General features: G+C 45.8%; 1 protein-coding gene across 1 annotated transcript; it reads left to right on the top strand.

Annotated features, from left to right (window-relative positions):
• The first annotated feature begins 788 nt into the window (after positions 1 to 788).
• PITPNB (phosphatidylinositol transfer protein beta) lies at positions 789 to 23,360 on the top strand. Its single transcript, XM_054392997.1, has 11 exons — positions 789 to 810; positions 3,489 to 3,519; positions 4,353 to 4,498; positions 5,483 to 5,574; positions 6,116 to 6,123; positions 7,313 to 7,387; positions 8,514 to 8,597; positions 13,653 to 13,730; positions 16,475 to 16,585; positions 17,001 to 17,123; positions 21,515 to 23,360. Exons 1-11 carry the CDS (start codon positions 791 to 793, stop codon positions 21,563 to 21,565), a joined length of 819 nt encoding a protein of 272 aa, XP_054248972.1. The 5' UTR covers positions 789 to 790; the 3' UTR covers positions 21,566 to 23,360.
• Positions 23,361 to 27,987: the final 4,627 nt, after the last annotated feature.

The raw sequence follows: 27,987 nt of genomic DNA, 5'->3' as shown, positions 1-27,987 counted from the left end.
ACCCAGAGAGTTAGAGTGTGACAGGAATGTCACCGGGTTAAGAAGGGAGGAGATCAATGCAAGTGGGACAATGTGGGACGGGGACGTCCGGCTCGAGGGAAGGGTGCTCCCCTGCTGTGCGGTGTTTCCACTGGGGGAAAGTTAAATTCACAAACGTTGGAGCTCCCGTTTCCCGTGTGCAGAAGGCGGCTTTTCCTCGACCGGGGGCTACTCGCACGAACAGTAGCTGCGCCTAACGCGTTCACATGGCATTTAAGACAAGCGAGGGTTTCAGCGCCGTGGGACGTTCCTTCAGCAGGGCCAGACCAGGAGTTTGATTACCTGCTTCGTTTTCCTGGGGCTACAGGGAATTTACGAGGAGGCATGAGCAGCCGTCGGCGAGCCGCTCCTGCCCGTCCGCCAGCAGCATGCAGTCAGAGAAGACCTGGACACGGACACTGACCGGGGCGGGGGCGTCGCGGAAGTCCCCGGCTCCGCCCCGTCGCGAGGGGCGCCGAATGATTACGTCTCCGCGCGCTCACGCCGCGGCGCCGGCACGCGAGGCGAAGGCGACACCGGAATGGAGCCGTACTGGCAGCGCACCCTCATTGGTTGCCTGTGAGTGAGGGGCCCTCGGATCGCTGGCAGCCAGCGCATGCGCACCACGTGCGACGGTGGGCCTAGGAGAGGAGCGAGCGCACGGCGCCACAACGGGATTGGGCGTAGCTCCCCTCGGGGGCGGAGACTGCCCCGGAAGCGCGCGGTGCAGCACGGGCATGCGCGCGTGCGCAGTGCGGGCCTGGCGGGGACGATGGTGCTGATCAAGGAATTGTGAGTGGGGGCCGGTGGTGGGGGGAATGTGGGGTTCGGTCCCACGCAGCGCCGCGCCGCGCCACACCTGACCGACATGAGCCTCCTGGCCCGGCCGCACCGGTGCTTCTACGTGGGGCAGTACCCGCTCCGCCCTCGGACGGCTGGGCCTCTCGTTCTGCTGCGCGAGGCCGGCACCGCCCGCCTCGGCCGACCCGCGCCGCCTCTTCCTTCTTGCAGTGGGGTCTGAAAAGATCGCGGGGCTGGTGGCCCAGCGGGGGTGGCAGGCGCCCCCGGGACGCCGCACCCATCCGGCCCGGGGCATTGCTGCTGTCTCCGCGTCGCGGGGCTCGGCTGGGGGTCTGCTTTATGCTGCCTTGCCGTTTCCGTGCACGGGGCTACCGCTCCCGTGGTCCGTGCTTCAGCCTTAAACTGCTGCTTGGCACAAGGCGAGCGTGCACTCGTCTTCACCCATCCCGGGTGTGCTCTCGCAGTCGAGACGGTCCTGACTAACAGTCCCAGTCCCGAGCAAGGGAGTCTTGTCCCGCACCATGAGTTCCCAAACTCATTCCCCTTGAGGCTGATGTTCTTCCTAGGCGGCGATGTCGCTGAGCCCCCGCAGAGCTGGCAGGCGTTGCAGGCAGCTCAGTGTCTCTGCTGTTTTTGAATGGGGGCCTTGTGCTGCTCTGTACCAGGTAATAGGCCTGGAGCTGGGGCAGTGTCTTCCATCACCCTGCAGTTACCTGTTCTGGTAGTACCAGGAGCTCCCTGGAGTTGAGTAGCTCTTTTCCTGTAAGGTCCTTAGCTAGCAAACCCCCAGCTGGTTTGTTCCTCCCTTCCACTCCTTTGGGTTTAAATTACTTCAGTGTCTAGTAGTAGGTAACTACAGCTGTGGTAGAAAGCATGAGGTGTAGGTTCAAAACAATAGATAGCAGCAAATGTGGTTGTTAGGTTCCAAACAGCAAAATTAAAAGATTTACCTAAACTTTAGAGAGTAGTTACGAATTGACAGGACTGGGGTACCAGTGCTGTGTCTGGCAGCCTGGCATCCAGAATCAAGTGTCTTGCTCTTCTACTTGGAGCTGCACCAGTCCTTGTGGGAAAAGCCATTTGTGTTCTTGCTTTTCCCTCAAGATCGTGGTGGACTGTGCTGTTATTTATGAATTCTCATCAGATTTTGCTACTCAGTACTTCTGAATTACTGCATTGTTTGTTTCCTGTCATCACTCTGCAGTTTAAAAATCCCTTACAGTTCTTCCTCTAATTCCTCACCTTACCTCATGCCTGTACCTTTGCTGTGTTTGATTATGCTCCTATTTTCTGTGTTATCCTGTTAAAGACTAAAGCTGAAGTTGCCCCAAAACCTCCTGTGCTGCCTTACAAGCCACAAGTGTGTCCTCTGGGTATTGAGTCAGCGTCTGCTAATGCCAAGACAGGTGTCTTCTGTTCCTATTGGCCTTGATGCCCAGCTTTAAAAGCAGTTTGATGATCAGATTAAACAAAATATATAATAAAACTCCTTATGAGAATTTTCTCTTGACTGCCATTTGGCTGCTCTGCATTTGGATGCCAGCTCTGCTTCCAGCCTGACACTTGCCAACATTTGAGGCTGGTTATGTTTTTCTCAGTTTCTCTATGAAGCTTTCACAGTTTAAATAAAACTATTTCAGTGAGGCACATAGTGGACTAAAATAGCAAAATCTTTATTCCTTAGGGGATAGAGAAGAAGTTACCTGAGAATTACAAGACTGAATTTGATCCTCAGGTGTGATTGTTCCTGTCTTCTCCAGGTTGTGCAGGGGAGGGGTGCAGAGCACTCCAGCTGCTGAAGTTGTGTTCACAGCAGCAAGACAGCTCACTGTTCCCAGACTGTGGGCAAAGCAGGGGTATCAGGAGTTAGATCAGATACCTGTAACTTCCCTCCTGTCTAGAAGAGTTAACAGTCTGTATTCACACTCAGGATAATTGTGTTGCATTGAATCTTGATGGCCTTGAGGTTGTTGGTGAAGGAGGTGACATCACTTAACTGCTCTAGAACAATGCTGTTGCATGGTGGAACTCTTTGCAACAATAACGACTTGCGTTGGCTTTGTCCATTTTATTATGTAAGGTGAAGCTGAAAAATACTGTGTGCATCATGCTGTGGCTGTGAGAAACCAACCCCTGCATCCCCTGGTGCTGCTGTTAGCTGACCAGAGTGTTAGGTTAGAGCTAAACTGTGCCTGAAGTGCACTTTCTGCTGCCACTTCCCCAGGATGTGAGCTGTGCTTGCTCTCTACCCTGCTGTAGTTGCCAAAATTTGTTTGTAGCTCTGAGGGGCTGTGCATTTGGGTTTGTTTAAATGGTGCAGATGGGACTGTTTGCTGTGTGATAGGTGCAGAAAGCTCACACCTCAAAGTTTAAATGCATTCAGCACAGTGCAAGTTGTGGCAGAGACGGGGGCAGGTCTTAGGTATCCTGGCTCTGCAGCTTCTTACATTCCTAACCCCTTTTTTTTGCCTTTTTGTGACATACCTGTTGAATTTCACTTGGGTTTTACATTATGTGTGCAGCCTTAGTGTCCTAGAGCATTTCTACAAAGAAATCTTGAATTAACTCATTTTGTCCCTTCTTGAATGTCTCGGTTACAGTTTATATCTGTTAGCTGCAGGTGAAGCCTCATTATTCACTTCATTGAATTTGTTTTCTTCTTCTTTCAGCCGAGTGGTATTACCTTGCTCAGTGCAAGAGGTATGTCCTCATCCAACCTGATTTTGTTTTGGGGTGATGGGTGGGAAGATGTTGGTGTCTTGTTTAAACCTGGCTAGCCTGGATCCAGATGTGTGCAGCCACCACTGCCCCAGGTAAGTCACCGTGTGAGCCACTGGTCAAGCAGAGTGAACCTCCTGCAGATGGGTGGATTTCAGAGGAGGCAAATGCCTGCAGGCAAAGCACCTGGAATTGTGTCTGAGCCACTCCAAGTCTTGCAAGCAGGGAAAGAAAGTTGTGCAATTCTGCACTGCAGTAGAATTTCCCTGCTGATTGTATGACTCCAAGCCTTTTCCTAAAGGCAAAGGTAGGAATCATCTGAAGCCAGCAATCAAAGTGCACTGAGCTCAGTGAAAAGGAAGTTACCACCGGATGCCTGAGCATTCTTCTGAGTCAAAAATGTTGGGCTTGCTTTCTTCTAGGGTTTGCATTTCATGGGTCTCATGAGGGCAGTATCTAATTGGTTAGAAGTATGAATCTGGGAGGCTCAGAGCTGGAAATCAGTTATCTCAAACCCTGTGAGCTAAAAATGACATTTCTTGTATACAGTTAAGAACAACATCTCTGCCTTGCTTTATCAAAGTGTTGCATTGGTGTGAAACAAGCTGATTACAGACCTGGTGCTTGTGAACTACAGATACATTTTGCCAGCATATAGTCATACTGTACTAATTATTTTTTTGTGTTGTATGTTTCACTTTCCTGATAATTTTGCTTGTCCTACCAAATTTTCACTGACAACAGCTAGATTTTGTAATGCATGAAAAAAATTTGGCTAACCTTTAACATTGAAGCTACTTCTCCTAACTTTTCAGTATCAAGTTGGGCAGCTTTATTCTGTGGCAGAAGCTAGCAAAAATGAAACAGGAGGTGGAGAAGGAATTCAGGTCTTGAAGAATGAACCGTATGAAAAGGATGGTGAGAAGGGACAATACACTCACAAAATCTATCATTTAAAGAGGTGAGACAAACACAGGTTATGGTTGCTTGGTGCTGAGTGAGAAATGTTTAAAAATGAGGGCAGCCTCTCACTGTTCTGAGGTGTTACTTGTGGTTTTCTACCACTCTGTTTTGCTGAGTTGTGAGCTCTGGTGAGGGGGGAGACACTGGGTGTTAAAAAAATGGGATAGAGTAATGGAGAACCATGTGAAATGTTTGATCTGTGAACAGGCAAATGCATCTCTGGGTAGGAACAATTTGAATTCTTGGTATATAGCTGAAAACTAAAGAGGAGAGTGAAGTGTAGGCAGCAAGAGCCCTGTGGAAGATTTGGAAGAATTGTTTTCACTCTAGAAAAATGAAATCCCAGGTGAGTTGGGAATCTAAGGTTCCTGCAGTGTGAAAAAGGAATCATCAGATGGCTTTTTTTCCTTGAATCTAAAAGAATAAAGGACAGGAGGTTGTTCACCATCCTTGGAGAAAACTGGAGGATAGAACACTTGGTTAGATTGAACTCTGCCCCTTGTGCACACGCGTACATGTTTTAAGTCACAGGCTTAAGGGCACCACCCTCAAGTGTTCTCCTGGATAAATCCCAATTTCTCCTGTATCAGACTTTCCTGCTTTTTTTTCCCCAAGTGTACAGTTTTTGGCAGCTGCCATGGGTGGTGTATTGGAATAGAGTTAGGACAACTGCTAGCAGAGGTGGTGCTTCCTCTGCTTGTGGTGAGCTGCAGTTCTCCTCCTCAGCGCAGCTGAATTCCCTCTGTCCTGGCTGCAGGCCAGCCAGGTTATCTTGTTATTACCTTCCCCAGTTTTTTTTTTTTTTTTCTTTAATACTTTGTGATCAGTAACACCATTGGGAGTTCCTGAATATTTAACTGTGGATAACTTGTGCATCATAACCTTCATTGTGCTTAGCTAGAATGTACCTTGTGGAAGAAGGCAGTGGGGAATCTCAGCCGGCTTCAGTTTTAACGATGTTGTGGATGTTTGTTTTTCCCAGTAAAGTTCCTGGGTTTGTAAGGATGATTGCTCCAGAAGGCTCCCTGGTGTTCCACGAGAAGGCTTGGAATGCATATCCCTACTGTAGAACAAGTAGGTCTCCTTTTTTTCGTGTTTTCCTGTCAGTCTTAGTCAAAAGGTGGGTTAGGAGAAAAGGAGTTACCATCAGATGGAGAACATTTTAAACGTTGTATATGCCAGAATTCTTCTGAAAAGAAGAGCTGCTTCTGAGGAGCAGACTCCATGGACCAGTTCAGTGGTTCCTCTGGCATCTGAGTACCCTTTAAGGACTAGAACAGAGCCTGTTTTGTTTAATTCCTCAAGGTCTGTTAGAATAAGGTGGCTGCTTTATTTGAATATTTGTAATTGCCTAGATTCTAAGAGCAGGCTCTATTTGGTTTGTGTTCCTGTTGAATAGTTTGAAGTATCCTACACCAACCTGTAGGGTCAAGGCCAGCAAGTCAGAGCCTGCTGAGCTCTGCTGACCTGATGCACACAAATGCTGTCAGACTGATTTTGGATGTTTCTTCCACTGAAGGCAGTCATTGTATGTCAGCCTTTCCACATATTACTGTATCTAATAACACTTTTGTGTTTCCTTTTCATCTTCATTGCCTGTGTCTCCAACCACCAGTTGTGACAGTGAGTATTTGAATTACTCTGTGTGTTTTCTTGAGATATATTTCATCTGTTGTTGGTACTACAACTGACTCTGCCTCTAGCAGGCTAGCTCCAGCCTTTTAGATGTGCCTTGCCAGGGCTCCTGGCAGAGAGCTGCTTGTTACATTATTTGTCTGCACATGGTTATAATTAGAAGGAACTGTAATTTGTCAGAGAAATGCTTTCAGTTTTTATATCTTTATGCCTTTATTTACCATTACAGCTGCATAATGTCTGTCCTGGTGAGATACAATGCTAAAAAAGAAAAAAAAAAAACCACCCCAAAGCACAAAATTAGAGCTTTCTGTGCTCTCAAATGCAGGAAGAGCAAGAAAATGAAACCAGTACCTAATTGTCTGAAATCCCATTTCTGTAAAGTGAAACCCTGCCCCAGTTAAAATGGGTTAACCAGGGATCTGAATGAATCATCACAGCTGTGGTTTTTATCTAAGAGACATGGGGGAGAGGAGATTGAGGCTTCATTTCTCTGTGTATTTTGGCAACCTTTTTAGGAAACTTAGAAGTTTAATGTTCAATTGCTTTATCTGCTTACTTGCAAACTTGGTTTAGATTGTCACTAGGTGGATGAAGCACAGAGTAACAAATGAGTTTGTGAACTGTTCACTTGCTCATTATGATACATGTGCATGCTGGTGTGTGCTTGCTTCTGAGTTAGAAATGTTCTGTGCTGGTCTTGAGATGTACAATTTAGTGGTGGCTGGACCTTCATGGTCATAGCTGTGCAATACCATAACATCTGATGTTCTTCAGCTATCACCCTGCCTCAGAATAGTCTCATTTATTAAAAATTGCAAGCAAATGCATTGTAGTTGTTTTGTCTTAGCTGCAATATTAATGATTTGAAAGTTGAGGTAAAGAGGGGAGGAAGAGTGGTAGATGACAGAATCACTCCTGGTGTATGCAGAGTGTTTGGATTTCTTGAACAGGATTGGCTCCAATGTGCTTGCTGCTATAGCTGGTGGGTAAGATTTGGACAGCCTTTAATTCACTGTACCCATTTCTGTGTGGGGAAAGGGGCTGTGTCTGCTGTAATCAAAACAGAATGTTGCTGGTCAGGGCTCAGGAGTGACTTATGTAAATACCTTGTAACTGAACTGAAAGCAGAGAGAGGTATAATCAGGCTCATGCTTTTTGATTTCAATTCTTACAGAATGAATACATGAAAGATGACTTCTTCATAAAAATTGAGACCTGGCATAAACCAGATCTGGGGACAGCAGAGAACGTGAGTTGGGATTTGGGTGCCAAGCACTAGTGATGTTTTCAACACCTAATCACCCAGATAAAGCATTCTGTACCTGGTAATGGTGGGTAATTACTGCAGGGAGTCAAAGCCCTGTGAGGAACTAATGCAAGACAAGAAGAGTGTTCCTCAGATCCTTCTGAGGTGGTCAGGCTGTTTCACCTAACAAGCTATGAGCAGAAGAAAGGGTTTTTATCTTGTTATGTTGAGGTCAATGCAGGTGCTTGCTTCTCACTCAAATATTTAAATAGTTTTTCAGTAAACTCTTGTTAATTTCATATGCTTTTACCTTAGATGTGCTAGTGCTACTCGGGCTGACAAGTTGGTTTGGAAACAGGTTTCACAACAGGTTCCACAAGGCTGCTGGTGTTCATCTGTGTGCACTTCTGTAGAGTTATGTGTTGAAGCTACTTCTGTAGCTGGCAGCAGTCTCCTTTTTCTCCCTGGGCAGCTGGCTTTTTTTTCCCAATTTTCTTCAGGAGATAAAAAAAATATCTCTTGTGTGGATGATTTATAAATTGGTTTGCCACTGCAGTAGTTGTCAGTATTTTCTGGGCTTGTGTGAACTGTAGCACTGGATGTGCTATGGAGGAGGAGACTACTTCTTGGATTGCTCTGCTTGCTCTAGTTGTAAGTTTAGGGGTACCTACCAGACTGCAGGTGTGAAGCTAATGACATCTTCAGACCTTTATATACCTTCATACCAGGCTTCATCTGGTTCATATCAGGGATTTATGGAACCTGCTAAATTTAGTCAGGTTATTGAAACCTGCCATATTTGCACTTTTGGAATTTGTGTGGCTTCTTTCTAGATCAAAAAGCTCATGCAGGTTACTGAATGGGTGATGTTTCTAATTAGAGCTTGAGTTAATTAGTGCCAATGAATATGACAGAAGGGTACAGCTTAATCTTCAAGTTTCCTGAATGCACAAGAAGTTTTCTGCTGGTTTAAAATTGCTTAGTGAGTGAATGGAACTGTGCAGGTTATTCCCTTTTAGAAAGACAGAGAAAGAGAGGACAGCTTTTGAGAATGCTCCCTTCAAGAAATCCTGAATACTTCAGAGGTGCACCACAACAGCATGGAAATAATTCCTTTTTCTTTCTGCAGGTGCACAATTTAGATCCAAACACGTGGAAGAGTGTTGAAGTTGTCCATATTGACATTGCAGATAGGACTCAAGTAGAACCAGGAGTAAGTAAATGCTCTGCTATTGGGATGTGGGTGTGTAGCATGCAGCTAATGCCATTGATGCCCTGATCTGCATCCTTTATGCTTTCAGAGAAGGCTGCTGGGTTTGAAAGGGGATGTCCCATATGAAAGCATTCTGTTTTCTGTGTTCTCTTTGTCCAGAGGTTCCTTTCCCACAGTTCTTTGTTCAGTGACGCCAGAGCAGTCCCTAACTCACTCTGGGTAATTTCTGAAGTCATGAATGTTGTATGGTTCTGTTCCGTTGTTTGGGAGGGGCTGGCTGGAGGTGTAGGTGTGATTTTATTATTATTATTGTTTATTAGGGGGGGAAAGGACTAGTTAGTGTTGCCAAAGGAAAGTTTTATTTGTACATTTATTTTCTCAGTCATGTTTTTGCTTGGAGGAGGAGCAGAGATATACCATCTTGGGAAAGAGGATGACTGAAAGAGTGGAGCTACGTTCATCAGAACCACCAGTTTCAATTAAAGTTTTAATACAGTCAGGATTTACCCTTTTGTTCAGAGAATGAACCTTGTCCAACCCATTGTAGTGTAGCAGCTACTTGAGTTGCAGAACTGCAATCAGCATAAATATAAAAATAGTACAGTTCTTGAAGATACTAATGGCATGCACGTGCTAACTCACCCTCACTTAAGTATGTATATAAATAGCTTGGCTGATATCTCTGACTTTATTTACATACAAATTTAACCCTGCCCACTCTTAATCATCTCCAGCATACAACCCATAGCTTTATGTGATTTGTATATAAAAATCACTTCCCAGGAGAGTGAAACTTTTTAATGAGTAAGGAGAAGTGAACACTCAGTTAAGATCTGAGGAGCCTGTGTTTTTGGAAACAGTTTGTAAGAAAGAGGGTAGAGCAAACAAAGGAATTGAAATCAAGTTTGTAGCTGTTTCTGTACAATAAGGGAATGAAATGTCTAGTTCTAGATCATGCTGGATCTTTGTTACATTGCTGGAAGCAAAGTTATAAAAGCACAACTTTATGGAAATCTGTCAAATTGCTCAGGGTGTGCTTTAAGTGATGGCATTTCTGTGTGCTGTGCAGGAAGCACTCTCCCTTGTTCTACAGATTGGAGATATACAAAGGAACGCAGGAAATGTTCTTTTTGCAGTTTGTAAAAGAGTGTTAAAATTGAGTCTTAAGGGAAAGAGCTCTTCTTCTGATAGGTGGAGCTCCCATTTCAGACTATCATGTGATAAGCATCTGAAAGGTTCACTTCATTACCCCACAAGCTTTGTATCATGTGTTTTCTTGGAACCAGTGGTGGGTTTTTCTGCTAATTAATGCTGGGGTATGTTGTGTTTAAAAAAAACCTAATAGAATATTGAGTTGAAAAGCCAGAAAACGTGTCCCCTTGTCTAGTTCATAGGTTCATAGTATGATTTAGGTTGGAAGGGACCTTAAAGATCCCTTAGGCAGGGACACTTTCCACTAGCCCAGGTTGTCCAAGGCCTCGTCCAGCCTGGCCTTGAACACCACTGGGGAAGGGGCATCCACAGCCTCGGGGGCAACCTGTTCCAGTGTCTCCCCACCCTCACTGTAAAGAATTTCTTCCTAATCTCCAGTCCAAATCTCCTCTCTTCCAGCTTCAATCCATTCCCTCTCATCCTGTTGCTACAAGCCCATCACAGAAACACAGAATCAATAAGGTTGGAAAAGACCTCAAGGATCATCGAGTCCAACCTGTCACCCAAGACCTCATGACCACTAAACCATGGCACCAAGTGCCACGTCCAGTCCCCTCTTGCACACCTCCTGGGATGGTGACTCCACCACCTCCCTGGGCAGCACATTCCAAGGTCTAACAACTCTCTCTGTGAAGAACTTTCTCCTCACCTCCAGCCTAAACCTCCCCTGCACAGCTTGAGACTGTGTCCTCTTGTTCTGGTGCTGGTTGTCTGGGAGAAGAGACCAAACCCCTCCTGGCTACAACCTCCCTTCAGGTAGTTGTAGACAGCCATGAGGTCACCCCTGAGCCTCCTCTTCTCCAGGCTAAACAATCCCATCTCCTTCAGCCTTTCCTTGTAGGGTTTGTGTCCGAGGCCTCTCACCAGCCTCATTGCCCTTCTCTGGACATGTGTCTCAGTGTCCTGCTTCCCAGCTTAGGCTGCTCTGTGCTCAGGAAGATTTTTGTCATGAATTCAGAGATAAGACATCAGATTTGTATCATTTTCAGGTTAGGTTGTGAAAGTTTCTTAAAACCATTCTGCTCTGTAGAGATGCTTTCAAGTGTTGAGCTTCTTGGGAGAGTGAACTCTGAGCTGCCAGGAGGACTATTACTGTTCTAACAGGTCTTATAACTGAGAATGAGAATTGTGAAGAAACACCTGGATTTGGGTTTTATTACTTCCCAGTCTCCCAGTCTCTCTAAATAATACCTGATAGCAATTTGTTGCATTCATGCATATTCTATCGATCAGAAACTGCCTGGGAAATGATATTTGTGTATTCCTGTGAAATGCTTTTTAGCTCTTCTGTATTGTTTTGCTGCTGTGTGGTGATGACGTTTTGCCTGTCTGGCTTTCAGGAGGGGTTTTTAGCTGTAATATTTGTTCCAACAGCTGCCTGGTTTTCTTCCTAAGAAGGACTTGTTGCTGTCAGGAGTTAAGCTCTTGCTTGCACAGATATTTTCCTTAAACTCTGCAAAGAACTGTTGTTTATTTGCACTTTGGCTCTAGTCCAGTCTTCGTCCTTGCATGCTGGTAGGGTTTGTGGATTGAGAAGAGTTCCTACAATGCTTTCTTGTCCATCTAGACAGGATTGTTTTTTTTTCTGTCCCTAACAGGATTTGGGTTAACTGAGTCCTGAGTCTTGGTTTGGAGCTTCTGTACATGGTCTCTGGCACAGACAACTTTGCCATGACTCATCCATTTGCTTGGAATTCTTGTTTTTCACTCCTGTATTTCACATGAGGATATTTTTTTTTTCACCTGGTGTTTCAAATGAGTCCTAAATGCAAGAGCAGGGTTGCTTCTCCCCTCTGTCCCTGTGCAGACAGAGGTGGGGTTACAGATAACACAGTCTGGTGTAGACTTGGTGTCTCTTTGGTGCCCCATTCAGTAATTCCACATGCAAACCAGGCAGAAGGAGGGAGGTTGAAATGCTAAACCCAAGGCATCATGAATAAGCAAAGTCCTCACCTTAGCAAGTGTCCTGATGGCTGTGTTTGAGGACTTGCACCCTACAGTGTGTCTGTGTGGTGCATATCATAACATACATGCATGGAGGAGTGCTCAGAGTGTGGACATCACAGGGTTTGTAGGTGAATGTGATTTCTAATATTAAAATACTAAATATGTGGAGGATTTTGGATGAACATTCTGTTACTTGGGAATAGTGATGTTTGTTGATATTTTTGCTTTCCTTCCTTTTTTTTTTTTTCCCAAGAAGGAGGCTGCAATACAAGTCACCAAGTTTGTTTCACTTCAGTCACATGACACAGACCATTCGTGCTTCTGCATTGTATGGAATGTGGAAGTGCTCTTTCTGGTGGAGAAAAAGCCTTGTTTTCTGCAGTTTGGTTAGCTTTCTTCAAGCTTCTGAAGTTTTGGGGGGTTTAATCCAATATTTGCTGTAGATTTCACATGGTGGTACTTGCAAGAGAATGCAGATCGAGTTACATTTCTATACTTATAAGCATGCTTAGAAAAACCTCCATCCCTGGAGGTTTTTAAGGCCAGGCTGGATGGGGCTCTGAGCAACCTGATCTAGTGTGAGGTGTCCTTGCCCATATCATGGGGGGGTTGGAACTAGATGATCCTTGAGGTCCCTTCCAACCCTCACAATTCTATGCTTGGAACCATTTTATTGCAGATTTTTGACAGTGCCTTATGGCAGCTTGTAGCGAAGTGTTTTCATCTTTGGTGTCTGTTTCACTCTGGCTGTCTTGCTGGTGTGTATGAGTCCTGTGTAAGCTTCTCAAGAGTTGTTGATTCTCTCTGTCTGTCCCAGTTCCTACGTATTACAGGGCTGTGAAGAGTGATGGCAATTCTGTAATGACAAACGTAGAGTCATGGGGACTTGGTCTTTTTGGTCCTAGGTCTTGTAAGCTGGTACAGAGGTACAGCCTGGCTACACATCCTGCCACCTAGTCAAAATGCATGCCCTTTATAATCTTATGCAGAGTGATTCATCCAGTCCCCTGTAGCTTTGTCTTACTGGTACTGACATTTTCAGGCTGGGCCACATCAGTGGACTTTATCCAGCAGTGATCAACACTGGATGTGGAGGAAGGCAAAACGCTCCGTGATGTTGCTTATAACTCCTGCTTCCCTAGTGGAATGGGTGTTGGAAGGACTAAGTTGTCCTTATGTGGGTGTCATGGTGTTTATTCTCAGGTTGATGTTTTCCATACATTGTGTAAAGCTGGTGTGTTAGCAGTTACTGAGGTCAGAGTTTTTAACCCTTTCCTTATTTCCAAAGTAACATCTTTATCAAATAATCATCTTCATGCTCCTCATCAGTAAATGAAACAAATCCATCTGTTGGAAGCATTTGTCATTTTCAGCTCTTGTTAGCTTTTTTCTCCCCACTGTGCACAACTTGGTCAGCAGTGATGTCAGTTGCCAAGCAGTGTCACTCACTGTCCCCTGTGCCCTATCCATAGCCTGGTGCTGGCTCTGGGAGTGAGATTGCTCCGTTTCTAATTCTGCAAGTTAGCTCATTTGTGCCTCCTTCTCCTGCTGTTCTGCTTTCTCAGAAGCAGACATTCATTGCAGCTTGCAAAATGTTAGCACACTGGTTTCTGCACTATTGCCTTCTCTTCACCTCAAACTCTTACAGACCCCCAGGACAGTGCTCATGTCACACAATACATGGCAGAAGGAAATTCTGGGCACACTGTCAATGTGTGTGCAGGTAACCAGTGCTGCTGGTGGTACACAGTGAGGGGTGGAGTGTTCAGCACCAGCCTGAGCCAAATGTCTTCTATCTGTCCTGCTCCAGATCTCTCAGGAGATCAAGAAGCCTAATGCAGTGGGATATTGAATCTAGAATTTATTTCTGACTCTCTGGAGTTTTTTATTTTCTAGGACTACAAAGCAGATGAAGACCCTGCGTTATTCCAGTCAGTTAAGACGAAGAGAGGACCTTTGGGGCCAAATTGGAAGGTACTAAGAGCTGATATTACAACCTTGTGAAGCCTGTCAGCAGAAAAAGAGTTCCCAGGTCCTTAGAGGCTAGCACTAGCAATGCTAGTCTTAGAGGGCAGAAATGGAATGCTTTTCTTTTTTGTATTCAGTTACAATTCTAAGTGTTAATAAGCACCCTTGCTGTCTGTTAAAACGCTGCTAAAACCAAAGCTTTGCAAATTAAATTGGAGAGCTTCATCCTTACTCAAGGCTGACATTTGAATATACAGTGATGAATTCCATGAAAGTCATCAGCCTGCTCTGGTGGCCACTAGAAGTGACTTCAAATGCTAGAAAATGAATTGGAAACTTCCTTAGATTTAAATGGTTATAATTGTGTTTTATTAGAGCAGGGCAAAAGATATCACCCATGTGCTTGTTCTTTAGATTTAACAAAACATCAGCAGAAGGTAGTGGCAACTAAATCTAAGCCTGTGTTCACCTTCCTCTATAATATCCAGGCATATTCACAGAACCACAGAATGGTCTGGGTTGGAAGGGACCTCCAAAAGTTACCTCGTCCAACCCTTTCTGCAGTCAGGAGAGACATCCTCAACTAGATCAGGCTGCCCAGGGCCCTGTCGAGCCTCACCTTGATTATCTCCAGGGAAGGGGCCCCAACCACCTCCCTGAGCAACCTGTTCCAGTGTTCCACCACTTTTTCACTTGTGTGGGTACAAAATGCACATGAAAATCTCCAGTACTTCATCTTAAGTATTTCCCTCAGTAAGATAAAGCACCCTCTTGGCATTTGTGCCTCTGTGTGTGCAGGCACAGACACATCTGCTGTGTTCTTGAGATTTTAGCCTGGTTGGATTTGGGAGATCAGTTTTCCGTGTTCTGTGGTCATTTACAAGTTCTTACATGGCTGAAGTGTGAAAGCTTAGCACTTTGGAGGTGACCATGAGGGCAGCCCTGTATTCATCCCACTACTGTAATATTATTTCTACCTGAGCTAAAATGTTCTTGCTCTCAGGGCAGGGTTGCCACAGGGATTGTTTTTGAAAACTGCTGAAACGTACATCCTGCCCTAGATGGTTGCTGTTCCTTCCTGCTCAGGAAGGAAGCAGGAGACTGAGACAGGAATAGCCTGTTTGGGCCTATGTGACCCAGGGAAAGTGAGGTGTTGCTGGTTTGCTTCTTAAAAACAGCTGTAAAAGGACAAGGAGAACTTTGAATGCTGGAACTGGCAGCATTGAATCTGTGTGTTCCAGGTAGTTCTGTCCTTTTACTGACACCTGGATGCAGATGTGTGCTGTTGGGGAGCACCAGGCAGCAGCAGCACTTTGGGTTTTGCTTGTGAACAGGACATCAGTCTTCTGAGGAGAACTGGTTTATATTTCAGTGCTCTTTGGTGATGAGTACTTGTGATAAAAATTTGGTGTTAAATAAGTATTATTCACCAAGATTTGTGTATGTTAGAGACAGCTCACAGAAAGGCTTCTGCTCTGTGCGTGACCAACAGGAGATGTCCATTTCATGTGAAAGAAATCTAGTTTAAAAATGCTGTAAAGCATTTCTGCTTAGAAATTTGGGGCATATATAAAGAATAAAAATCTGTGGACTTCCTGCAGTGATTGCTTGTTATTCAAGCCAAACACACAGATATTTATTTATTTATTTATTAAGCTTCTGTCAGCTTCCTTTTCTGGTTTGAGGTTTGTTGTTTTGTTTTTTTTTTTTTTTCCCTTCCTTACTTTAACTTCCCCTTTTACAGGGCTTGCAGTAACCTGATGATAAACTAAAATCATGGCAGAGTCTCTTGTATTATGTACATTTGACTGCATGACCTGTAGGAAAATCTGTGTATGATGTCACAAGTACATCAGAATTGTTCAGATGTCGGAGCTTTAGCAGAAGCCCAGGAATTTCAGGAGTGTGAGGGGTGGGCGTCTCCTGAATTTCACTCAGTTCATTCTTTTGGGGATCCTTCTTTTTGCACAGAGTGTTTGAGCTGCTTCTAGGCAAGTGGAGCTTGAGTTGGTCTTATGGATACTTGTTGATGTTCTCTCCCTGTTTTTTTCACAGTAGCAGTCAGAAGCTCTGCAGTTGGGTGTGCAAAAATGAGCGTGAGCTATGCCCCACCACTAGAAATTGTGTGGGTAAAGACAAAGCCTTCTGGCATCATCTGCAGGAGAGAGGAGTGTGTGCCCATGACTGGGTGGCCAGAGCAGGATGGCAATGAGCCCAGGTTCTGTGCCACTGAGAAGCAAACCTTGAGGGGCTGTTGTGTGCTTTTCGTCACCTGAATCAGTTCTGGTCCCTGTCTTTTCCACCCTTGTACCGAGCAACTGGGTACTGCTCAGACTGTAATGGCCTTTGCACAAGAGACCCAAAAGAGCAAAATAATTAGGTGCTAGCTGTTTTAATTAGGTTTCACTGTTTTTTCATGAGGTCAGGAAGTGTTTTACAGTGGCAGTCATGAACATGAAACTCGTGACTGAGGCTTACACTTTGATATGCTTGCAGCATGGGCAAATTGTCTTACAGATATAATCTGGTTGTTCTCTAATCTCTGTTGCTTCCATTCAGAGCACAGGGCTCACTATTTACTTAGAATTCCAAGCATTATATTAAAATCTAATACTTAGTATTTTATAGTTATAATAATTTATTTAATTTCCTATAATAATATGATTACTACTTCTAATAAAATGCTTAGAATGAAATGTGGAATATTTTTTTTTAGAAATTAAAATCACTTTCCCATTATCCCTAAACAGAAAGAGCTTGCAACTGATGAAGAGTGTCCCAAAATGTGTGCTTACAAGTTGGTGACTATCAAATTTAAATGGTGGGGGCTGCAGAACAAAGTTGAGAACTTCATACAAAAGGTGAGCGCTCCTCCTGGCTGGAGGTGGGCAGGGTGGTTCTCTGTTGATGTGGGGTTTTGAGCAGAAGCAGTGATAGTAGTTTCCTTTTACTCACAGTCAAATAATTTCTGTTCATTTCTGCAGCAAGTACATCTGGTTTGTGTCTTGATCTACTAGAAATGGTGCCTCAATGGAATAACTTTCAATTTAAAAAGCAAAGGTATAAGCAGAGTCTGCATTGTGTAGGTTTAACTTGAGATTGTAAGCAGGAGCACTTGGCAGGAAGAGAATTCTTTGATTCCTTTGTGTTGGTTTTTTTTTTTTCCTCATAACTTGAAAGCTGTGTAAAACCTGCTGGTGTTTAGTGTTTGTTCTAGTTTCGTTATGAAGCTGGCATGGGTAGATGTATTTTATCTAATGTTTGTTTTTCTTAAAGCAAGAAAAAAGGATATTTACCAACTTCCATCGCCAGCTGTTCTGTTGGATTGACAAGTGGATTGATCTGACTATGGAAGACATTAGGAGAATGGAGGATGAAACCCAGAAGGAGCTGGAAGCAGTAAGAGAGCTTTTCTGCTGTTGGTGTTTGTGTGCTGTCTCCCTGTGGATGTGTCTGTTCGGGAACTGCCGTGAGTTGTGTGATCTCCACCTCCTTATGTGTGCTGGGCGATGTTACAGCCCCTTCAGTGAGTCTCCTGTGCAGACCCAGGTACTTCAAACCTCTGCATACTGTGTTGTGTCAAGCTGGAAGTGGCTGTAAGGTAAATATTTCTGGTGTCACTGGGTCCAGAATGTCTGCCCTGACCACCTCTATTTATGGTACCCTACTCACTGCACAAAGTCCCTTTCAGTGCCTTTTCACCACTTGTCAGTTAGAGTTCAGAGCTGTCACCTTGCTTTCCCATCATGTGTCCTGCTCTATTTCATTTCTAATCATCATTAGATCTCATTACCTTTTTCCTTCAAACGTGTCTTCAGCAAGCTTCCATATGTCCCATGACAGCTCAGCACAGCAAGAGTGAGAATTTCACTTGAAAAAAGGAAATCAGTAAAATTAAGAGGCTTGAGATGGTGCCAATGTTCATGCTTTGCTGGCTGTGAGGACCAAGTACAGCCAGCCTGATCTGTCTTTTGGTGTCTAGAAGGCAGCTCATCCATAGAGGACTTTGCTCTTTCTGAGAGGTTAGAGGGACATCACAGGCTAGTGTCATGGATTTGCTCAAAAGAGATAAGGCAGAAACTCAAAAGTGAGATTTATTCTAATAAAAATTGTTTAGATTTCCACAAACATTAGTAAGCTGCAGGATGCCAGAATTAACATTGTACAGCTCACTTAAGCTTAAGTGTTAGGTATGATGCCCCAAAATGTGCTTACCACACCTAAATGAGGAGGGCTCAGCCTTCAGAGGATTTACCTTGGGCCCAGTCACGACCCAAGGGGGAGAGTCCCTGACCACAGCCTCACTGCTCTGAGGAGGGCTGGCTTGCTTACACCCTGCCAAGTTGGAGCTGTGCTCATAAATGGTCAGCAGTCCAGAAATTTCCCCTAACCAAGATGTTTTCTGGCTGAGGGCCTTGTCTGTTGCCTTGTCTATCCATGGAAGGCCTCACCTTTCTTCCATCAAGGTGAGTAGCAGCCTCAGGTTTCAGCTCTTTCCTTCCATCTGTTGAGAAGCTTTGACCTGTATCAGGAATGGGTGCACTCACCTCAGCTGGGCAGGTGCCTTCTCCAACAGTGTCTTGCCAGAGCAGGACCTTTGGCATGGACCTGTCTGCTTTTAAATTCTAATGTTGTTTTCAGGTTTTTGCAGTCTTTGGATTTGCAATTATTTCCTTCCCATTTTCCAAATTGCTTTCTGTCCCTAACCCATTCAGCTTGATGCTTTCCTTCAGCTCTAAGTTGCTTTTTCACATGGTTTAACTCATTTCAGCTGCCAGGTGTCTTCAGATGATTGCTTGGTGTTAGACCTGCGTGGCTCTGAGGTGCTTTTTGTGGTTTCTGCCTAGCACACCTTTCAGTATCAAAACTAGGTGTAGCTCCTCCATCCCCACTTGTTATGCTCTTCATGTTCAGACTTCACAAACCTTGTGGAGCCATTTTGTGCTGTGTAGAGTTGTCTTCTGGATTGGGAAGTTCTTTGCTGTTCTGTGTGTGTGTGTTCACAGGTAGATGCTCTGAGCTAGTAGAACCAAATTTTGTTTTCAGATAAGCTGAAGGGTTTGTCTGCTTTGGCAGTTCCCAGAATATGCTTGGGGACAGACTGAGTTCAGTCACTCCTGCAGACACTGTGCTCTTTGGATAGTTTTGATTATGGCAGGTGGATTTCTCAAATCTCATGGATTTCTTCTTTAATTCTACTCTATGCCAGAACCTGTTCCTAGAGCCCCCCATTCCTAGGTGTCTCTGAAGAAGGAAGGGTAGCCACTTTCCTCTCTAGTTGTTTTTTATCAGAAGGGTTCTCTTGCACACTTTTAGTTCTTATTTGGAATGAAACTGAAAGGCTCTCTGAGAAGAGCTGGTGGCAGGGTGAGGAGCACATACAAGGTCTGTGTTGAGGAGAGTGAGCAGGGCTTGGCACATCTGTGTGCACGAGAGCTGCCCTTTTGTGTCTCTGTGGACTGTGGATGTTTGTCACCTTGTAGAGAAAGTTCTGTTTCACCTTTCTCTCTGGTAAGTAAACCCTTTTCAATATTTTTCTTTGCTTTTTAGTTTTTACCTTAACCAAACCCCTGATCACATGTTTCACAGTTGTCAAGTACCAAATATGTTTGTTTCCTGTTTTGCAAAGCAATGCAAATGGTTTATTCCAAAGAGTTTGTTGTGTAGGATACTAGCATCAGGAACTTCAGTATACTGCTTGTTGAAAAAATCTGCTTTTCAGAAGAGAAATGTATGATCAGTTACACTAACACAGCTTTCTATGTGTGTTGTGGAATGTGAGAGGAGCAAGGACCCACTGGTAAAATACTTTGGCTTTTCTCAACTGTTACAATAGGGCTATCTGCAAGTACCTCTAAATCGTGCAGTTTCAAGGGGTTTGTGCTGAAGTGCAAAAATGTCACCACCAAATAATATGCATGCTAACTTTATCCCAAATAATTTGTATTTATGCTTCACACTCAACTACTTCATCCGTTGTGCTACACAGGAACTGTCACCGAACCCCAAGTATAGCACAAAACATTTGTTTAATGGCCAGGACCTCTGGGAAGTGAGCACTTAGTGACAGGGTGCTTGACATGATGAGAATCTCTTCGTGCTCCCAGCCTGTAGAGACAGGCAGTGTTTGACAGTGCTGCACTGTGCAGTGCTGTGCTGCTTAAGCAACTGCAGCAGCAAGCCCAGTATCACTGGCAGGGCTTCATTTCCTTACATTGCTTTCTGTTGCTGTGCCCTTCCTCATTAACACCCTTTCCTCTTCCTGCTTTGAACTCATCTTGGGATTCTGTGCACGTTTCTTTTCTTGGTCCTGTTCTTCATCTTAAATCAATTTTTATAGTCAGGATCTCTGCTTTTCTTACTTTTGTGTTACTGTCTGAATCCTCATCAGTGTTCTTCCAGAGTTTCTCTGTCCCAGCCTGTCGTTTTCTCATTGTTTTTCTTTCACTTCGTGGTTTGTGTGCCTGACTTCTGGACATGAGGAGAGCCCCTGCTTCATTAAACACCCATCAGCTAATCAGTGCAGAGCAGAAAAGCACCTGACCCTGCCAAAGCACTGTGACTGCCCTACCTCATGTCTCTGTGAGGGTGGAAATCCATACTGGGTATCTGAGCAGTGTAGCTCTGTGCTGGAGCATCATGGGCTGTCAGACATGTCAGCAGCAGCGTTCACAGCTGCTGGGCAGTTCCCAGGCTTCCTCTGCAAACATCAATGGTGGCTGCCCCATTTCCAAAAACCTCAGCTAGGTCCTGGCCAGGGAGCAGCAGTCCTGCTGGTGTCAGTCATTACTTCTCTCTTACTAACAACAGTGCTGTAGGTTCTGTGTGTGGTAGCTCACAGTTTTATTTTACGTTTAGATGCGTAAGAAGGGTTCCGTTCGAGGCACTTTGGCTGCTGACGTCTAGAGGAGGTCTCTGTAGGTTCTGAGGCAAATCAAGCTGTGTAAGTCAACTGCTGGAGGGAAGAGGACAAAAGTGGGAATTGCTGGCAGAAGTCATCTACACCAATGTTTATCCAGATGGCATTCCTGAGCCTTACCCCTTCCTGTTTGATAACCTTGTGGTGATCAACAGCTGGCAATGGCCCATGGTTCCCAGGGTCCTTTAGAGATCTTCTCTACAGGCGGGCACTGGTGCTCAGTCTGGTGGCAGAATGCCTGAGGTGTTGGCCACAAAACCTGCTTCTTGGTGCTATCAAGGAGAAACACCCAAAGCACAGGGGACCTGTTGCCATCCCTGTGCTGGCACTGGGCTCCAGAGCCTGCTGGCAGTCTTCTGGGCACAGATCAGCAAAACCAGTGGGCATCGTTTTGCTACGCACTCAGTAGCAAAGTGATAGGTGGCCTTTGGCCACATGATGTAGGGAAGCTGTGGACTGTCACCTTCAAAGGGTGAAGTTGTTGACACCCAGTTGCACACTGGGATCAACGCTGAGCTGTGCTAAAACCCTCACTGTGGGAAACAGGTGGCCCCCGAGCTGCAGGTGTTTGGGTGTCCAGCAACTCGTGCTGGTGTTTCCCGCTGTGACCATTTTAGTGCTGCTGGTGAGATCCCCAAAGGCCTGCTTGAGCATGAGGCTCCTCAGAGACTGGAGCTGCTGTCCACCAAGTGAGGGTAACACCCACACTGAGAGTCCCAGGCAGGGCTTGCATTGCTTTGGTGATCTGCTCCGTCCTGGTGATGTTCTGACCGCCCTGCCCTGTGCTCCTTGGAGCTTAATGAAAGTGAACTGCCTCTTTGGATCTCCCTGAGCCTGTTAACTCTCAGCTGTGCCTTTTCTTTCTCCACAGTTACGTAATCAAGGCCAAGTCAGAGGAACAAGTGCTGCCAATGATGAATGATGATGGAGCTGCCCGTCACATGCAGTGTTGCTCTCCAGATGTGTGTGTGGATGCATGATTATTTGTATATAACTCTATATACGCACATGCATACTGAAGGGGTTCTTGCCGTGTCTCCAGGGTACTCACCTGTCCTCAGCCAGATTCCAAGGAAACTTGCTTTTGTTATGTATTCCTGAAGCAAAATAAAAAAATCACTGAGTAGTGTCATTTAAAGGATGAGTTAACTGCGGAATTACTCTTAACTGGTATGTTTCATGAATGTCAATACTTGGACCAATTTATTATCCCACTTGTTTTTTCTCCCTGTCCCGAGTAACTCTGCTCTAACTTGCCCCTGGCTCACTGTAAAGAAACTGATTCAAAGAGGTTACTTCCAGTTTCGTGTCTTCCCTATGTGATTATTTTTGGAATAGGAACAATGAATGTATTTATAGCTATTTATTTCTGGGTTGTCATTATCCTATAGTCAAAGCAGGAAAAAAAAACCCAACCAACTTTCTATTAGTAGAAATTGGGAAGCTTTTACTGTTGAATGAGTTTAAGCCAAGCTTTACCCTTTCACTGATTTAAAAGAAAGAAATAATCATGTTTTATTGGACTTTTGTACATGGAAATGCTAAATGGTTTTTCTTCATTAAAATTGGCAAGATTAAGGAGAAAATTGCTTGTGATTCATAAAATAATTGCAACTTGAAATCTTCCAGAAGCTGTTTTTCAGACAAAGATACTGACAGTGCTTGTGGAGCATCTCTTCGTGCCTGCTGGCCGAGCAGGGGGGTGACAGCCCTCCCCCTGCAGCCATTCCTCTACTGGTGAAGTTGCCCTCCAGAAGCTATGCAAATGGTCTTGATTACACACGTTGCCCAGTGGGATAAATTGTGATCTTTGCTCTTTTCATGTTGAAAATACACTTTAAAAGAGATGTCTGCTTTCAGATACGAGGGGAGTCGAACCCGTAGCATCTGACATATTTCTCTGATGTTACTTAGGAGTAGGCATGAAATAAAGGCAGGGTAATAAAGGCCTCCTGTAGATAACCCTCAAACAGGGCAAAGGTCTTCAGCTTTTTTTAAGGAAGTGTTCAGAACATATCTTAGTTGTATAATACTGAAATGCTTGCTAGATCAGAAACAAATTATTTTGAAGACACTTGTTAGAAAAGAGTTCTGTTAATGCCTCTTGTTTTCCCAGCATCCCCTGAAGCCTTGCTTAAGCCTCCACCCTCATAACCTCACCTACATCAAGCATTTTGGAATCGTTTTGGACTTGATTTGCTTGCAGAAGAACTGATCCCATTTCTGTTACAGGCAGTGACGGAATTCTTCCAAGCTCCCGGGGTGCCAGGTCTGCTGTGTGTCCTGCCAGACCCAGGTTGCCTCTGCCAGCACATGGCATCAGTACCTCTCCTGGGTCATTGCAGCCTTCTGCCCACCCTGCTGCAAAATTAATTGGATTTTTTTTTCCCCTTTCTGGATTAGTAGTTAAATGGTCATTTGTCACCTGTACCAGCAGGAGGCTGGTTTTGTAAATATACAGAGAGATATGTGCATACACAGACACACACACACACCCCCTGCCTGCTGTGTGTTTCAGAGGTGCTGCACGCCAGGGAACTGGGTGCTAGGTGCTGGAACCTGAGTCCCACTGCATTACCATGAGTCATGGCACACTGAGGGAAATGGACCCTGCGGCTTTCATGGTTTTGGACTAGTTGTGAAAATCTGAGAGAATCTTGTAGTGAATGTAAAATGTTTAGTTTACTATGGCAGTCTCTGGTGTGACCTACAGTAAAACAGTCAATGAAATTTAATTAAATAAATTTGATCATAAAATGCTCTGTCTCTTGTCTCAGGTGTCAGTGCTTGCAGTTTGCTCACCAGCTGGCATTTAGTTTTATCGAGCTGTATGAGAAGGGTGAAGTTCTCTAAAGATCTACTCCCGTGGCTGCGGGCTCCAATGTGTGTTTAGATGTTGCAGAGAAAGGGAAGGACTTGTTTGGAGTTTTGTTCTGTTTCAGGATTTCAAGCTGAGCAGCAGATCCTGCGCTGGAACCTGGCCACTATCTGCAGCAGGGAGATGAGGTTTTACTTTTGTGTTTAATTGCCTGCCCTGCCCTGCCAGGCTGGCTGTTGCAGACAGTTGTGCTTGGTGCTCTTGCTCTACAGCAGCTCTGGCTGCCTCCATGTGTTAGAGCTGCTACTGATCCTGCATCTTGCCTGTGCGAGGGAGGATCAGGGGCTGTGAGGAGGAGACTTCAGCATTGCCGAGTTGGTACCAGGGGACTGAGGGATGGAGTCGCCCTGCTCCTGGTTTCCAGGAGCATGGCTGCTGCAGACTGAGGCAGCGAACAGCTGCTCTTGCAGAGCACCCCAGGAAGTGACATGTGAACCTGTGGGTCTCTTGGTAAGGACATCTGAGAAACCACCTATGCTAGGGTAAGATCATGTGAGTATAAGAGTGTGTTGGGGAGAACAGGTGTTGGCGTGTGGCTCGGTGGTGCCAAGGGGAGCAGGAGGGAGGCTGGGGCCATGACCCCACTGGCAGGGAGGCTGTGCCTGGGGCTGTCCTGCATTTGGAGGTTGGGCACTGAACTTCAGCCTGGCATGGGCTTTGACACCCAACCACTGCCCAGGAAAGGTGCCTTTCCTTGGGGTAGATGCACAGTGACAGGCAGCATTATTCATGCAGGATTCTTCTTGGTGGAGGGTTCAGAGCAAGGACACACCACGTCCTGGGACTGTGGATGTTTAATGCAACGCCTGACACTCCTCACAACCTGAGCAGGGCTGCTCTTGTCCTTGCCTGGCCCTGCATGCAGACCTCATGGGTGAAGCAGGAAGGGCTTTTCAGAAACATGTTTCCAGGTGGGTCTTTGGGCATTGCTGCTGTGGGAAATTGCAAGTGTAAGGGGCTGGTTGGTGCAGCCGAGCCCCCTTGGTTGTGTGAAGTGTCCTCCCGTGTGGCACAGCTCTGGCCGTGGGCAGACTCTGCCTGCTGAGGCTGTGGAACCGCCTGCCATAAATCCCAACTTGTGTATGGCTCCTTTTGGTAAACACAAAATTGAATTCTTTCTTTTTACTACACAGCTTGTTTAGCTTCCAGATGGCAAACCCACATGAAATAATGGAAATGCAGTGTAGTTGTGTTCTAATGGATATGTAAACGTGATATTTATTCACTGCAATAGACTGCTGTGAACCATATTCCAGCAGTAACCTTTTAAATCCATCACTTGGCTGCACAGAGGTGTGGTCTAAAAGGGACTTGTAAGGAAATTGTTGTGGGTTTTTGTTTTGTTGATGTTGTTTTTTTCTTTCTGGAGGATTTTTTTTATCCTTGAAAAGAAAGGGGAATGTTTTCTGCCTCTTGCCTCAGTGTGCGGACTGAGAAACGTCAGGAAAAATCTGCCAAGTTTTGTGGGTTGGGTTTTTCCCTCCTAATTCATTTTTAAGTGCTCTCTGAGCAGTCTGAAAATGCCTCTGATGTGACAAACTTACTCTGGATTTCCCAAAGCTCTGTTGATTTGGCCCTATTCAGGAGCTACATCTCCTGCTCCCCCAGATGTGGGTGGGTTGGTCTAAAATGCTCCCTTGCCATGTGCAGCTTCTGATTTCTGTGTTGGTGGTGGATTTGTACCTGTGGCTGCTCAGTGCAGTGCTGTTACCTGCCAATGTCCACCAGCAAAAGCAGAGGATTAATACTGCTCCTGTCACTCACACCCTCCATGTCTGCAGCACCTGACCGTGTGCCGGGCAGCAGGCAGGTACCAGGTGGGCACAGTGTGTTGAATGGGCAGAGAAGCCAGTGTCGGGGCTGGTGGTGGTGTGCAAGAGCTTCCCCCTCTTTGCTCTGCATCCTTTGAACCTCAGAGCTGCTGAGCAGTGCTGCGTTAAGGCCTCATTCCTACTTTGTTTTCACAGTGCCTGACAGATGGGTTTTAACATCCTGACCTCGAAGAGCTGGGCTAAGTAAGTGCCTCACTTTAAATATTGAAATGGTGTGATTAGGCTTGTCAGGAGGAATAAAATCGCTCTGTAACTTGTAAGAAGCTTGCAACCTGTTTGCCATGGTGCTCAGCTCTGCAGACACCGGCTGTGAACCGCAGCTCCCTGTGCTTCCTGAGGCAAGAAGGTGTAGAGGAAGAGTGGGTCCAGGGTTAATCAGGGAGGGACACTGGGCACTGACTGGTGTAGGTCTGCCTGGGAAGAGGTCTCAGCACCAGCTGGGTGTGTGGTGCCCTGCTGCCAAGCAGGCTCCATCCCACCATGGCAGAAATAGATTGCTGGCTGACATCAGATTCCTCCAGTCTTGGATCCTTTTGTTTGCCATCACTGTTCAACATTAATTGACAGCAGCTTCATCCTGTCCCACCCTGCCAAGCTGCTGCTGAGACCCTGTGCAGCCTCTTCCCGTGGCTGAGCCCTCTCTGTTGTGCAGGCACCCCCATGCCTCACAGATACCTCTGCTTCCCCTAACCCTCACTGTGCTCTGGGGGTCTCTCCTCCTCCTTTTCCTTCCCTTCTGACTAGACCCTAAAAATATCATTTTGCAAGTCCTGGCCACCAGAGGCACAAAGGGCTCTTAAAACCCCTCAGGGCTTGGGAAACACTGGGGCAAGGAGGTGCAGACCCTGCTGCTGTGCTGAGCAAGTTGGAATTATTGGAGGTGGCCAGAGCCCTTTTCCCCAGGGCCATCCTGGGGGCGACTGCTGCTGCTCTGCTCTGCCTGGAGGTAGATGCAGGCATGTGTGGGTGCTGGTGTCAGTCTTGTGGGGCTCTCCCTTCTGCTTGTGTCTCATTTTTGGCTAAGAGGAAGAACCTGTGGCTGATGTGTGGTTAGAGCAGCTGGCATTTCTGTGTATGGGTAACTGATACCTGCTTGGTGGGAAGTGACTGAGCGTTAAAACTGAAATGCCCATGTTGGTTGCACTGGTGTTTGGCACTGCTCTGGTGTTCACCACTGCTGTGGTGTGGGAGGGTTTGGAACAAGGTGTTTGGTTTGATTGCATATTAATGGATGAGGTCCTAAAGGCTTTTCTTTGCTCTTCCCTGTCCAGTCTGTGGTGTACAACTGTTGCTGCCTTTCACTGGCAGGCAGAGGGCTGAGCTCTTGTCCAGGTTAGGACATGCAGAGTTCCTGACATGGGCACAGGGGATGTGGTCAAGGAGAGTTTCAGTAACTGCAGTGAGCAAAGGCTTGAAGCTGGAAAGCTGTGAGTGCCTCCTTCCTGAGTGCCTGACTGGAGGTGAAAAGCCTTGGATGTAGGCTGCCAGAAGCTTGGGGCAGCTCAGCGGTGACTGCCCAGGACTGGCTGGGTTTGGGAGTGAAGCCTGTTGCTTCTTGAGCTCATTCCTCTGTCACCACTGTTAGGTGTCATCACTGGCCTGTGGATTTGTAGGGCAGAGCTCCTTGAGAAAGACTATGCAGTAATGTATTTGATGAACTGAGTTTGCCATGTTCGTGAGAGACAAAGATATTTTCTTCTCTGTTTGTAGGTGCATCTCCCTTGCCTGCCTTCCTCTTGGACCACTGAGGTCCACTGGCTTCTTGCTTCTGTAAGGACAGCCCAGTGGCACCACTGCAGCTGCAGAGCCACACTGGTTTGCCACTTCCTTTGCTGTCTGCCAAAATTGGCTGCAGTGAGGAAGAAGCTCCTCGGATGGTGGTGGTGGTGACAGGGGCGTTCTGTTCCTGCTGTATTTCCTGCCAGTGCCAGGATGTGTGCAGTGGAAATGCTCTGTACCAACGTACTCTGAACCCAGCTGCAGCAGGGAAAGGTGGTAAAAGGAACAAAATGTTTATTTTGTATCACTCTGACTTCAGTCTCGATCCCAAGTTCCTGGGGTAAATCTTCATACCCTAATTTAACAAACTTCCTAATTTTGGAAGCTTGTTTTCAGCACCCTCTAGAACAACCTGGAGCTGGTCTTCTGCAGGCAGCTCACTGGGTGCCTTGTTTCTTACGGCCACAGAAATGCAGCTCAAGGTAAATGAAGGGGCTGTGATCATAAGCATTTCTGAACCATCCAGTGGTCACCAGCACCACAGACCAGCACTGAGCTGCAGCAGCACGGCAGGTCTCTGGAAAAGCCTGGGAGTGAATTGGGTGTAATTAAAACCTGAAAGCAACAACTTCATACAGAAGTAAACGAAGAGGCGGGCTTTTTGTAAACGGTGATCTAAAAAGCGTTCTGGGCTGTGAGACCTCATTTCAAACGTGTTCATTAAATAATATTTGAATCATTTAACAGTTTGAACTCTCCTGCACTGCTAATATCTTCGGGGGATTTTTTTTTTTCCCCCCTAACAAAGGAGCCTTTGTTCCGCCGGGTGCCTGGGCTGTGCCTGGGATATGAGCTGGAAACCCGATCGCCTGACAGCGCTGGAAGTCTGCGAGCACAATGTGAGTTGTCTGCGGC

The sequence above is a fragment of the Indicator indicator genome, chromosome 26 (genome assembly GCF_027791375.1).
Source record: "Indicator indicator isolate 239-I01 chromosome 26, UM_Iind_1.1, whole genome shotgun sequence".
Lineage (NCBI taxonomy): Eukaryota > Metazoa > Chordata > Aves > Piciformes > Indicatoridae > Indicator > Indicator indicator.
Note: the sequence above shows the minus strand (reverse complement) of the source record. Positions and strands in the feature narration are given on the sequence as shown.